The sequence below is a fragment of the Lithobates pipiens genome, unplaced genomic scaffold (assembly GCF_037356315.1).
Source record: "Lithobates pipiens isolate NorthernLeopardFrog02 unplaced genomic scaffold, aLitPip1_a1.2 Scaffold_18, whole genome shotgun sequence".
NCBI lineage: Eukaryota > Metazoa > Chordata > Amphibia > Anura > Ranidae > Lithobates > Lithobates pipiens.
In genome coordinates this window covers 476,187,029-476,201,392 of record NW_027507758.1, presented here as the reverse complement: position 1 = coordinate 476,201,392, position 14,364 = coordinate 476,187,029, and the positions used below count along the sequence as shown (strand labels likewise).

At 41.0% G+C, this 14,364-nt stretch overlaps 1 protein-coding gene across 1 annotated transcript; it reads left to right on the top strand.

The window, feature by feature from the left end:
• The first annotated feature begins 3,850 nt into the window (after nucleotides 1-3,850).
• Nucleotides 3,851-13,417, top strand: OTOS (otospiralin). Its single transcript, XM_077488350.1, has 4 exons — nucleotides 3,851-4,004; nucleotides 4,295-4,366; nucleotides 8,535-8,561; nucleotides 12,932-13,417. Exons 2-4 carry the CDS (start codon nucleotides 4,309-4,311, stop codon nucleotides 13,108-13,110), a joined length of 264 nt encoding a protein of 87 aa, XP_077344476.1. The 5' UTR covers nucleotides 3,851-4,004; nucleotides 4,295-4,308; the 3' UTR covers nucleotides 13,111-13,417.
• The last annotated feature ends 947 nt before the right edge of the window (nucleotides 13,418-14,364 follow it).

Sequence of the window (14,364 nt, the reverse complement as noted above, 5' to 3'; positions counted from 1 at the left end):
CCCCATGTGCTCGCATGTGCCACACATGTGAGGTATCGCCGAGAATGTTAGAGCGAGAGCAATAATTCTAGTCCTAGACCTCCTCTGCAACTCAAAACATGTAACCAGTAAAAAAATATTTAAAGCGTCGCCTATGGGGATTTTTTAAGTAGCGACGTTTGGCGCCATTCCACGGGCATGTGCAATTTTGAAGAGTGACATGTTTGATATCTATTTACTCAGCATAACTTCATCTTTCACTTTATGCAAACATTGGGCTAACAAGTGGTTAATAATAGAGCTTGCAGTCAGTAGTGTTAGGAGATAGTGCGTGCTGTCTGCGTGCTCTGTACCCAGTACATACCGCTATAATATAGGGCAGGCCCCTACTTTCAAACATCCAACTTACAAACATCTCCTACTTGCAAACGCAAGGAGACAGCAGCAAGTGAGATGAAAAAAGATGGACGACAAAACAAATTATACAGGGGTGATAACCCTTCCCTATGTTTTCCAAAAAGCTTAAAGATAGTTTTTTTGACTGGAGCTACACTTTAAAAATGTACCGGTTGAAAATGACAAACAGATTCAACTTAACACAACAAACCTACACAGTCCCTGTCTTGTTTGCACCGCCTGTATACTGCTGTTCTGAGTATATAGGGCCTGGGGGCCACACGCATTTCCTTTTTTTAATATGGGTACGGGGTTCCCCTTAATATGCGTACAAGACCCAAATAGGCTGGTAATGGGCAGGGAGGGCTACCCATGCCATGTTTCTCAATGATTTTCAACCATATTGCAGGAACCAGATATAACATTAAAACCGCAAGCAGTTTTAAATGGTGTTATTTCCGTTTAATGTCATTTTGTGCAGGGACTGTTCTAAACACGGGAAACACGTGGCACTTCACAGGCATACTACAGACACCCCGCAGGCACCATATTTAAAGGAATATTTCACTTTTTTTTTTTCACTTTAATCGTCATTAAAATCAGTGCTCCCGCCAAAACGGTAGTTTTTAAAACTTTTTTTTGCAGTGACCCATGTCCCCTGAGGCAGGAGGCAGGTCGCCAAACCCTTTTTAGGACACTATCTTGCATATTAGCCGTTAAAATGAGCACTTTCCAATTCGAACGTTCGAGTCCCATAGACTTCAATGGGGTTCTAACGTTCGTACCGAACGCGGGGGTCGTTCGCAAGTTCTGGTGCGAACCGAACCGGGGGGTGTTCGGCTCATCCCTAGTTCTGATCCTAAGGTGTGCATAAAAAAAAAATATGTCATTGGAACTTCACTTTAAATAAATTTCAGTTAGAGTCCTTTCAGACTCTGCTTTGCTCAGCAGGGATTGTTCCGGTGATCCCCGCTGAGCAGGCGGATGACAGGTCCGTCTCCGCTCACTCTGCTTTGATGGACCTACCAAGGCCCCGCTCTCCTCTATGGGGATCAGATGAAAACAGACCGCCTGTCCGTTTTCATCCGATCCTATCCGATCCGATTCTCCAGACGGATGGAAAATATGGTTTCCATCTGTCTGGATTTCACAGACAGGATCGGATATCGGCAGATGTCAGCGGACATGTCACCACTGACATCCCCCGCTCCATAGAAGAGAATGGAGCGTCCGATCAGGTTCCACATGAAAAACTGACAGGCCTTAGCTTGTTCAATACTTTTTCCATGTGCCATTCCAATTTATTACACATAACTTAATATCTGAACTTATTTGTTTTGGTTCTTTGTATATATGGATTGGATGGGTTGTTAACAACATGTGGTGAAATTTCATGTCAATAGCACCTTTAGAAATATAGTTACCTAGAAAAATGGTGACGTGTTCAATACTTATTTTACCCGCTGTATATATGCATTTACAACAAATAAGAAAGCACAGTCACAGTGTATATGGTTACTTTAGCAATTTTTCATGTCTTCATACACCTGATGTAGCCAATGGATAGGATGGCTTCCCTGTTCTGCCACAGCTCTTTAAGCTACTTGGTCCCCACTGACACACCTGTGTAGTATGCTACCACTTTGTAATAATGAAAATAGGGCACAGAAAACTGAATGGTAGACTGAAAGTCTGTGTTATGTCTATGCAGTTAAACAATACATTAAACTATAAAAAGGCAACTGAATAGGTTTAAAGATGCTGCACTAAATAATATGAACACTAACCTAGAAGATGGCAATCAACTGAACTATAGTGATGCTAAACCGAATTATAACTGAGAAAAACAGGGTTAAACATATTGGTATCAACTAACCTCCAAAACATAAAGGTCCTTGTGTGCACACTATGCACATTTCTAACAAAGAGGTACCCCTGGACGTGGCTATAAAGTACCCAGTGCCAAATTCCAGTATTAGCTAGCTTTTGTTGGGGCCCTTCAGTAGGGTGGTGCACGTAGAGCTCTCCCTTTAAGAGTGTGTAATGGATGGTTGATGGGCTGCTCAACAAGGCCCAGTCTCTACTGTATTAGCACAGATGGCTCAGCTCACGCCTTCTGGTACACAGAAATCCAGCCCAGATCACTTGACAGTCTGTTGTCCTCAGGTACCCAGGACCCAGTCCTCCTGAACAGGTCCTCACAAGGCTGAGTCTCTCAGCTCTGGTCCTTGCTGGTTCTCCCAAACTGTAGACACTGGTGACAAAGGGTCCTTCCAGTTCTGGTCCCAGCTCGCAAGTGCTCTCTCAGTGTCTCAGACTCACTGGTGCAAAGCTTAGTCACTAGAAACAGGCCAGTGTCCTTTCTGGTGTAGACACGGGCACCCCTGTTTTGGTTCTGCACCTTATGGTCCTTGCACTGCAGAAGCTCTGGAATTAGTCTGTACAGCTCGGCTTCCTCACACAAAAGACTCTGATCTCTAAAACTGCCTCAGCAGCACTGAGTCTGGGTAGGTATGTAGTGCTGTGAATGTAAACAAAGAGGAGCTACGGGATGAGGAGTTGGGGAGGTGCTGACATAATCTAGCAAAGGAGAACGCAAGCGGGCACAAAATGCTAGAGTTGAGCCTTGACCATCTTAAAGAGGAAGTAAACCCTGATGGGTTTTACTTCCTCTTTTGCTGCCTGCAAATTAAAAGCACAATGGGCTAGTATGCATCGCATACTAGTCCATTATGTGACACTTACCTGCAAACGAATCCATTGCTGTCCCCTGTACAGGCTGCGTCCACCTTCGCCCCTCTTCCTTCTGGGGGGGCGCGAACTCCGGCACTGTGACTGGCCAGAGCCGTGTGACGTCACTCCGGCGCATGCACGTGGGAGCCGCCAGTAACGGCACACGCTGGGGAAGAAATGGCATGGAGGTCCGTTTCTTCACAGCGCATGCACTGATTACATCATCGGTGCACTACAAGTGAAATATCTGCTAAACAGCGCATGTTTAGGAGATATTTCCACTACCTATATGTAAGCCCTTTTCTAGGCTTACCTATAGTTAAAAGTCAGGAGGGAGGGTTTACAACCACTTTAATCACTATATATTTACCTTTCATTTAAAAAAAAAAAAAAAAAAAAGACCTGCTGGCTACACAGATCAGTAGCTCAAGGTTAAATTTACATAGAGATCTGATGGAGTCCTTTCAGCGTCTGGTGTTATTCGGGAAGTGCGTTGTCATCTGCAGCATTATCTATATATGTAAAATATCTGACAAAGTGTTTTTTATGAAAATCTATTTTGCTTGTGTGTGTATGTGTGTATATATATATATACACACACACACATACATAAATACAACTGAGGTCTACTTTTATGGCGACTTTTGTTTCTCCTAATCCATAACTCACTCACTGGTCACCAGCAATATTTCCATAACCAGGGACTGTATAATTGAGGTTATATTTCCAATCAGAAAAAAAAAAAGTAGCCGGCTGTGCTTTCCTCAGTCAGCCCCTTTATACAAGGGGGGCTGGGAACCGTTGTAAGAGGAGCAGCCAGGCTGGCAGTAGAAGCAGCAGGTAACCTGTGCAGGAAGACTTAGCAGGACTTCAGCAAGCATCAGCATATAGAGCAGGTAACAGCACCACATTGAACCACATAGCCATGGAAAGTTTTTATGTTGTATGCTTTATTATGTCGTGTAACTGTACTACTTTTATACTGTTTAAGATGCAACACATAATGGATTGCATAGAGGTTATACAGAGCTTTGACTATGTTTAATGCATGTAAAATATATATGGTAACTATAGATAACATTCATGCTTACTGCAGAATTATACAGTGATATAGGTGCATCTAAACAGACTTCTATAAACTGCTATAGTCACATTTTTGAACAAATCTGATTATTCTCATTTACAGCACTATATATAAAGATGAAGCTACTTTTTATTGGTTTATATTTCTCCTGTATCCTTCTGGGTGCTATCCTTGGTAAGTCTTTCTATGATTTTGTATACAATCTTCTCACATATAATGATTTGAAAACAAACTCAGAACAATCAACTGTGATTGACAGCAAACCACAGCAACCAATCAGTTTTCAGCAGCTTGGTTTAGTTTCTGATTAGGTGCTATAGGGTCTTTCATATTGTACTTTGTCATTTTTTTTTAAGGGCATTATTTAAATAGACTTAGACCATGATCTGAAACATAATGTAATGTTACTTAAATCCTTATAAATCGATCTCTATACCTACCTATATATAATATAAATAAAATATAAAAAATATAAATATATTTTCATGGAGTATCCTGCTAGACCCACAGCTTTTAAATAACATTTTATTTACTAAAATCAATTTCTTTGAATTATCTTAGCCTGTTGTCATTTTTTTTTTTCTGAAGATAATTGCCCAGTGCTTACTCATTACTGTATATGCTGTCCAAAAAATAAATAAAAAATCAGTATATAAACCTCTCTTAAAATGTTAATGTTTTTACATGTGTAGATCAAACTGGAAGCTAACCAAAAAGATGTACTCATGAGTTATGCGATGAACATTTCTTTATTTCTTTAAATAGCTTTGAATGACTTTTAGAAGGCTACATTGCTGAATGTGACCTTGAATTTATCACTATAGAAAACGTATGAACTAGAAAACAAAATACTGTTTTTGTGGTTTAATCACTCTAAAATCTTTTTTCTGAGTTTTCAATGTTTATCTAACTTGTACTTCATGTGTTTTGCCATATCAGTAAAGCTCAGCAGCTAATTTATGCTTTAGTTAATTTAATCTTTCCCAATAAAAAAAGGATAAAATAAAAGTGAATTGATTCAGTGGCTGCATGCTTGTAACTATGTTTATAATTTTATAGCCACCTTTTGAAATTTATTGCCAAAGTCACAAAGATAAAGTCTGTATCTGACTGAAAGTCAAACATGCTGTGTTACACATTTTTTGTCCAAGAACCCCACCAAAATGGTACAGCGGGGGGTAACAGAGAATTTAACATAAATAAAAGCCAAGTCAGCTTTAAAAAACGTTGAACTAGCAAAAGATGGGCAAATGTCTACCTAAACGTGGTGGTTGGGGGCCTGCTGCTGTATCTTAATGGTGGACTCACCCAATAAACTGAAGCAACATGCAAGCTGTTTATACTTTCATTCCTTCTACTCATTGATAAGAAGGAAGGATCGGCAAGGTCGCATGGAGATTTCCCAACTCAACAAGGAGCCCTTCCATTGCCAGAAGCTCTGTAGGGATAACCATAAACAGTCTGCAACCTGCCACTAAGACCCCATACACACTATTCGATTTTCTGCAGATTTTTGTATTTACCAAAACCATATAATATGAGGTCAAAACACTTTCATGAGGGAAAAAATTAAAAATAAAAAGATATTATAGCACATATAATTGCAACACTAATCATATTGTAACTGATCGTTATTAAAAATTAACTTTCCTTTTCAATCTGCAGCCACTATAATTTTCTGAGAATACATTGCAATATGGCTACCCAGAGGTGTTCTGTACACAGAGTGCATACTGACCACCCCTAGAAACATCAATTCCTGCTTGTGTGATTGGCGCACTGATTTTCCCAGAAGTCTGCCTAAGATACAAGTCAGATTTCAGGCATCCTAATTGCATACAAATAGGTTTGACCTTATATTATATGGTTTTGGTAAATGTGAAGACAAAAATCTGCAGAAAATCGAATAGTGTGTATCCAGCTTTAACAAAATAGAAGCTTCCTATTTAACCTATATCATACCTGTTGTTGATATCAGTTAATTGATAATGTGACATTAAGGTGGCCATATTCTCTTGGACATGACCATATGCTTGGATAAACCTCTTGCACAAACATTGCATGTTGGGTTTTCACTCCACCATTGCTAGAGGCCATTAATCTGGGGGTGCTGTCTTTTTGTATCTGCTTTGAAATCCATATGAATAAACTATCAGGCAATATACCAACCTGCGCTAATTACAGCTGTAGTCCTTGGTCCAACATGCTTCACCAATGTGATTATGTTCTTGTTGTATATACTACATATACTGTAGGGGCATTAGTGCACAACAGTGTTCACATCATGCAATAATATGTGCCTGGGTATGGTAATGTGCCAGAAAGTTTTTTTTTTTTTTTTTTAATCTTAATGCATTATATGCATTAAGACCCCTTTCACACTGCCAGCGTTTTTCAGAAAAAAAAAAATCTGCTCCATGCATTCCAGTGAGAAAGCCAGAGGGCTTTCACATTGGAACGGTGCGCTAGCATGGCATCACAACAAGTCCTGCTAGCAGCTTCTTTGGAGCAGTGAACTCACCACTGCTCCACCGCTGCTCCCCATTGACATCAATGGGGCAGCGTGGTGATACCACCGGCAAAACGCCGTCAACCACTTTTTAAAACTGCCCCGCTATCGGCCGAATAGCGCGGCTAAAACGACGGTAAAGCAACGCTAAAAATAGCGCCGCTTTACCACCGATGCCCCCGCGGCTTGGTGAAAGGTCTCAAAAAAAAAAACCTTCTGTGTGTAGCAGCCCCCCCAGCACCCCCTAATTACCTACCTGGGCCTCTTCTCTCTCCAGCGATGTCCATGATCCCCTTAGCCATCCAGGACACTTATCCTGATTGGCTGAGACAGAGTAGCGGTGCCATTGGATCCTGTAGCTGTCAATCAATGTCAGTCAGCCAATCAGGGGAGAGGGGGGAGGGGCCAGGTTGACGCTCCATGTCTGAATGGATACACGGAGCTCTGACTCAGCTTAGGTACCCCTGTAGCAAGCTGCTGGCTGAGGGGCATTTAAAGGAGGGAGGGGCCAGGAGCAGCGAAGAGGGACCTGAGAAGAGGATGATCTAGGCTGCTCTGTGCAAACTGCACAGAGGAGGCAAGTATAACACGTTTGTTATTTGAAAAAAAAAAAGAGCCTTTACAATCAATTTAGATTAACAGTGAATAAAAGGTGGCTAACTTTATACTGTGTTTTAAACACTCCTCTCCTGTATGTAATGTCACCATAGAAGATGTCCATCAAGTCTTTTTTAGACCTGTGTTTGTGCCAAGCATGTTTAAATGTACCTACAGTTGTAGGATTACCATATATCCCACATCTTGATTTAATAGTTTTCTTAATTATAGAAAAAAAAATGTCAGCACTAATTTTTACAGGTTTAAATTACAACATACCTTTATTCATTACATTTTGTACAATGCTGAAATAAATTACCAGTTTGTACTATTAATGACAACTATATATTTTTTTAATTAAATTTATCACAGGCATTTATATTAAATTAACGACTTTACTTATTTTACAAAACATACATTTGCATCAGTCTCTGCCCTCAAGGAGCTTACAATCTAAGGTGTACCTCATAGATACTGTAAATGCACACACTTACTAGGGTTAAATTTGACAGGGGCCAATTAACCTGCCAGAATGTCTTTTAGAATGTGGCAGAATCCTCACACAAGCACAGGGAGAACATGCAAACTACATGCAGGTAGTGAAATCTGAATTGTGCATCCCAGTCCTGCAAGGCAAAAGTGCTGGCCACTAAACCTTTGTGTTACCCCATAACACATGTAGCCTATGTCCAGCATGCAATTCTCTTTTTTATACTGGGGTCCCAGTTTTAAAGTTCCCATTGCGATCATAAGGATTCAATTGTTTCTATAGGAATACGCCAACCAGGTGGCATTGGCTGTAAAGTCTGAAAAAACTTGGTACTGCATATACAGTAGGTTTCCCCTTTAACAAATGGGAGTGCAGTAGACATGTTACCATCTCTACTCATCTCAGCTGCAAAATCTTAAATATTTTTTGTTTAATTAGCAATGTAGCAAGCCGTAACAGAGCCTTCTGGTCTGTAGCTGTGTGTCTCTGGTGCCAACACGCATCCTGTGTATTCACTCATAGCATGGTGTCAGTGATATTCCCATCCTCTTCACTGACAGGTCTTCTCTCAGGTGGAAGGGAAGTGCCACGCAGTCGGTGAACACAGGACCCTATTATGTAGGACACAGTACTGTGCTGTTAGGAATTCCTGCTGACATTAGAATTCTACTCAGACTTTGTGCTATGAAAGTCTCCATTGTCCAATGCATACCTCTCTCACATAACATTTCCATGTTTATTTGCAGATGCCAGACCTATCCACGAGGAGGATGGTAAAGACTGTTTCTAGACTTTGTTTACTTTCTCTGCAACTAATACTTCTATATAATCATTGTATTCATTAGTGACCTAAAGCAAACGTAAAGATTCTTTAGTGGGTAACGAAGGTAGTAGATAGGCTTTCACCACAGAAGAATTTCTATAGGAGGATTTCATAAAACATTAACACCACTTTACTGGTGGTATAGCCCTTTAAAACATCCTGCCAACGTATTCAGGTCATTCTCCCCAGCACCGCTTTTGCAAAGTGGCACTATGTTTACACCAAATTCAAAAAGTGTTACCTCCAGTTCGTACATAACTGGAGGTAATTAAGACAAACTCTAAGTTGGCATACAGAGACAGGGAGAGTGCCTGTCTCTGTACGCAGTGTAATAGGGCAGCATGTCTGCTGGTGCAATCCCTCCTAACCTGTCACTAATTGTCAAGGGCGCTGTCGGCTTCACAGCTGACAGCTTCCTGGCAACCGCTGTTGTTGACAGTAGGTGGAGCCTAATGGGGAAGGTGAGGGACTGGTCTCCCATCAGGTCTACTCTCACCTTCTGATTGACAGCAGGTAGTGAGCGGATTCTATTGCCAAAAGCAGGTTGTCTATTGGCTAAAGAATCTACCCTCTGCCTGCTGTCAATCACAAGGGGAGGGGACTTGGTGGGAAACTAGTGTATCTAAAACCCCATCAGGCTCTGCCCACCCAGCCAAAAAACTCCTCTGTAGCTGCACTCTCTTCAGAGCTATGCTACTCTGAGTACGAATTATCCGTACAGACATTCTGAAGATATGTCGCCAGCACACCAAGGATCTCCAAAATAATGTCCAAACAGTGTATTAGCAAAATCACATCACAGCATAATGTAGCAAAGTTTTGGAGACACACGAAACCCCTTCCTTAGACATATGACCATCCTAATCTCATGACTGAGGAAGGGTCTTGTGTGGTTCCATAACGTGACTATTTTATGCTGTGATGTGATCTTTTTAATAAACCATTTGGATGTTATTTTGTAGATCCTTGTTGTGCTGGCAACAGATCTTCTAATTTGTTCTGTTTTACGGGCCACAACCGGTAGTTGCCGCAGCGCCCATTTACCTTGCAGCCATTTACAGGAACATGCTCCTTGGGAATATTTTTCTGCACTCCACACAAAAAATGTCAGTGCTTGCCCCAAATTCATGTACTTGTTTCCAGAACCAGAAATAGACCAGTAGAAGATGTCACGATGATAAGGGAGAGCACTTACCCACTATGGCAAGAGCCCCTGCTAGCCAGGGGTATTGCTACAGGCGTGCATTCTTGGGTTGTACAAAGCTTGTACAAAGTATGTTTAACAAAGTATAGAAGAGCATATAATCATTAAGCTGTGGCACTGATATCCTAGAGTGATGTAGGAGCCAGTTGTAAAAAACACAGAAAGCAGTGGGGAAGCAGTTTATTCACACACCCGGAAATGTATTAATACTTGCGTATAGCGAGAAGTGAAGTGATGGCCTTTCAAACATCAGAACACGGGAAAGTTACTGTAAGCATACGCAGTCTTCTATTTTGCAGGTATATGTTATATACAAGTGCCCCTGTGCTGGCAGGGTCACTTTAACCTGTCATCTACATTTACTCAAATACAGGTAGTCACATAATAGGCTCATGATTTAAACCTTATGACCTAAAAGCTTACAATACCAATGATTGCTGATAGTACTAGAGGGTGGTACAAGTGCAGGTAAAAGGACATTTGCACTTCGCAAATCATAAGCAAGCAATTATATAACATATTTAGCTGATCATTGACTGTAATGTTTGCTTTTCCCCGATGCTTGTGCTAAAGGTAAATTATAATGGTTTGGAGTCAATGTTATTGTACATTAATGTTATAGTTTATATGTTTCAATCTGATATTTTATATCTGTAGTACACAAATGGTATCAGGTTAACAAATAAACATGTAAAAGAGAAGTATGGGAATCCATTTTCTAACAGCATCATACATACTTAGCTGGATGCAGCATTAGTCTGCTGCAGCATCTGTCCCCCGCTGGCTCTAACACTGAGAATCGAGCGATCAAACACCGCCAGTCGCTCAGTTCTCAGAGCCCCGTGAGCAGAGAGCTGGTGGCTGTCAGTCACTGCTGTCTGCTTTGTCTGCGGCTCGCTGGGTGAGAGGCCGAGCCGGGTGTCAGTCTGGGCATGTGGGCGGATCCCAACCATATGGTCGCAATCTTGCCCACACCTGGACTTCAGTCCAATGTTGCTGAAAACGGGTCACAGGAGTCCTACAATAGTCCTTTAATACATGACAAAGGATTCCCAGAACACTATGGATTAGCTAATGAATGGGCACAGCAGAAGCTGCTTACCTTTATGATCATTCTGCCTGACTGGGAGCTCATTCATACTAGCCACATTCTAAAGTGTCCAGCCATCAGATAAGGAATGAGGCTCTTGAGGAATATTTTATATTTACCTGACAAAAGAAGAGTTTTTGTTTTACAATGTTATTTTAGTCTTTATGATAATAAACACACAAAATATATACAAAACCATTACACGTTCCCTTATCGGGGTCACTTTATATGTTAAAACATACCTGTAATAGAAGAGGCAATGTAATTACCTTTCCAGTGGTCTTTTTGTTGATATGCCGCCTTTTGCTTCTTGCTGCCTGCTGCAAGTATTTAACCATCTGGATGGGTTGATTACCTGTTTTCTGCATTGCACACAGTGGTTTCTGTCGATAGCTTATATGTCACTACAGGATGTACCAGCCATCGGGAGAAACCATAAGTGACTGGTGAGCAAAATATTAAAAATAAGATCAATGCAGAGGATATTGCCTATTACAAGTATACATTAGTATACATTAACATACAAAGTGACCCTATATTGAGAGGGTCACTTAAACGCATATGACATACACAGTACACAGAGCAGGAAATTCCAGAAGGGAACTAAGGCTAGCCATACACATTTCATTTTCTCTTTCGATTCCCACATGTCCAGCAACAGGGTGGATGGAGGAATCTCCCCATCAGCTATTGTATTCATACAGCCACATCACCTGTGGTAGTCTGAATACCCAAACAGTGACTGCACTTTCCAATATTTTTCACCTGGCGCCTTTGATTTTTAATCAATTTTTAGTCGTGCTGATAGGGCCATCAAAGGCTTGAATTTAGACTCAATAGGAACTGTGTATGGCCAGCCTAAGTCTTAGGCCGCGTACACACGGGCGGACTGTCTGACGGACTTGGTCCGCTGAAACGTGTTTCAGCGGACAGTCCGCTCGTGTGTGGGCTTCAGCAGACTTTTTCAGCGGACAGTCTGGCGGACTAAGTCTTTCGGAATTTCCGTAATATTGTCCGTCCAACTTTGGTTTCAGCGGACAGTCCGCTCGTGAGTAGGCTAGTTGGACGGACTAAGTATGGCGCATGCTCAGAAAGGATTTACACGGCCGAAGGTTGCATTGCAGTGTATTGGACGTCGTATTTCTAGTCCTGTCGTACGTGCCATACACGTCATCGCGCAATCTTTCAGCGGACTGTCTGTTCATCGTGTGTGGTCAAGTCCGTTCATTCAAAAGTAGGACGGACTGTCTGTCGGATTGTCTGACGGACTTAGTTGGACGGACAGTCCGCCCGTGTGTACGCGGCCTTAGATAAAACCAATCATTTCTCGCACTTTGGAGGGAATGGTTATCACTTCCTGCTGTTGCAATGGGACAACAAAATGGGATCTTCACACAGATCAGGGTGGATATAAATTTAAGATTTTTTTAAAGAAAAAACTTAAATTGGATTATTTTAAAATTTTTATCAAATTTATTTTAATAAAATGTTTTTGGAGTAAAAATGTATCTAAAGATAGTTTTCTATTTAACATACATTAATAATTTATTTTATTTGGCATGAAATGGAGCTTAGTTATGTAGCATGAGGCTGTATATTCTGCAATATTTAATTTTTTGGGGGTAAACTCATTCACCGAATCCAAGCTCTGCAAGCTGAGATAACATGAACTGTATTAATGCATTTACACAATTTCACAGTAACCATGAGATTAAAGTTCAGGAATATTCCTTTATCCCATTGTTTTGCACATCTATGTACACTACAAACTGTATGATTGTTTGAAGAGAAATGCACCTGTACCAGGCTCTAAGTGTGAGGAGGAAGGGCAAGCAATAAAAGTGAAATCTTCTAAGCTGCTTTTAAACTTTGTGATCTTTCTGTACATAGCTTGAAGTTCTATTAATGTATACTTATTCCTCATATTTTATTCTTCTCTAGAGATGATCATTTATGCCTATTAATCTTCATAAAACAGAGCAAACTTTCTTAAACAAATCTTAACGCTATATAATATACTTTCCAGATCGATATTTGGATGCCCCGGCACATCCCTACTGGCCCTTCTCTACCTCAGATTTCTGGCAGTATGTAAACCATTTCCGTTCAATGGGCGCCTATGAAAACATCAATGACCTGGCTCGTACTTTCTTTGCTCACTACCCTATTGAAGAAACTCTGGGATACGATCATACCGATCATTAGGAGGCTGTGTACAGCTCCCCCGCTCATCTCTAGTATAGCTGTATATACACAAGTACTATAATCCTGAAGATTTGAGCCTAGAGATGTCTGGCTGTGCCCACATGCAAGATCCAATCAGTTTGGTCACTCATGGTGCACCAGTCTGTCCTCCAATAACTCTCTTGAAAATGTTATGCTTTATATGCTGGTGTCAGCGTCTGTCATCCCTGCTCTCCACCAAGGAAGAGACCCTGAAAAAAGTAATTTTTCAGTAAAAATGACTAATCTGCCGCACTGTATTTATAAGCAATAAAGTGATTGAATACCACTTTCTATTACACTTATTTTGTATCAGTTTTATATTTTATGCTTACCGTGGCCACCAGGTATTCTCCCTAACATGCGTGTTATTGGCATTTGGCTTGAAAAATTTTATATTTTTATAACCGTGATTGTTACATTTACTGATCACTGAGTCTTTGGTGTGATAACAAAGTGTGATTAAACAGTCCACCCAAACCTTTACTTTAGTTTTTTTTGAAGATGTTGGTGAGTGAAATCACAAAACCCCATTCCTATGTTCCTTGAAGACACTGGTGGTGAGGTCTCTTCCTTTCATATTATTACAGCCATGACAAGGAGGTTTCGCTCTACTTGTGGATATGTCATTTTATATCATTTGAACTACAAGTAGTGAAAACCTCCCTATAGCAGAAGGTGTGAGCCTCTGGGCATGGGCATTATGCCTTTGGTTTCTTACCACTGTAGTCCCCAAAAGATGTAGAATCAAAGGGCTTGTGGGCATGGGCATTATGCCTTTGGTTTCTTACCACTGTAGTCCCCAAAAAATATAGAATCAAAGGGCTTGTGGGCATGGGCATTATGCCTTTGGTTTCTTACCACTGTAGTCCCCAAAAGATATAGAATCAAAGGGCTTGTGGGCATGAGCATTATGCCTTTGGTTTCTTACCACTGTAGCCCCCAAAATATATAGAATCAAAGGGCTTGTGGGCATGGGCATTATGCCTTTGATTTCTTACCACTGTAGTCCCCAAAAGATATAGAATCAAGGGGCTTGTGGGCATGGGCATTATGCCTTTGGTTTCTTACCACTGTAGTCCCCAAAAGATATAGAATCAAAGGGCCTCTGAGCATGGGTATTATGCCTTTGGTTTCTTACCACTGTAGTCCCCAAATGATATAGAATCAAAGGGCCTGTGGGCATGGGTATTATGCCTTTGGCTTCTTACCACTGCAGTCCCCAAAATATATAGA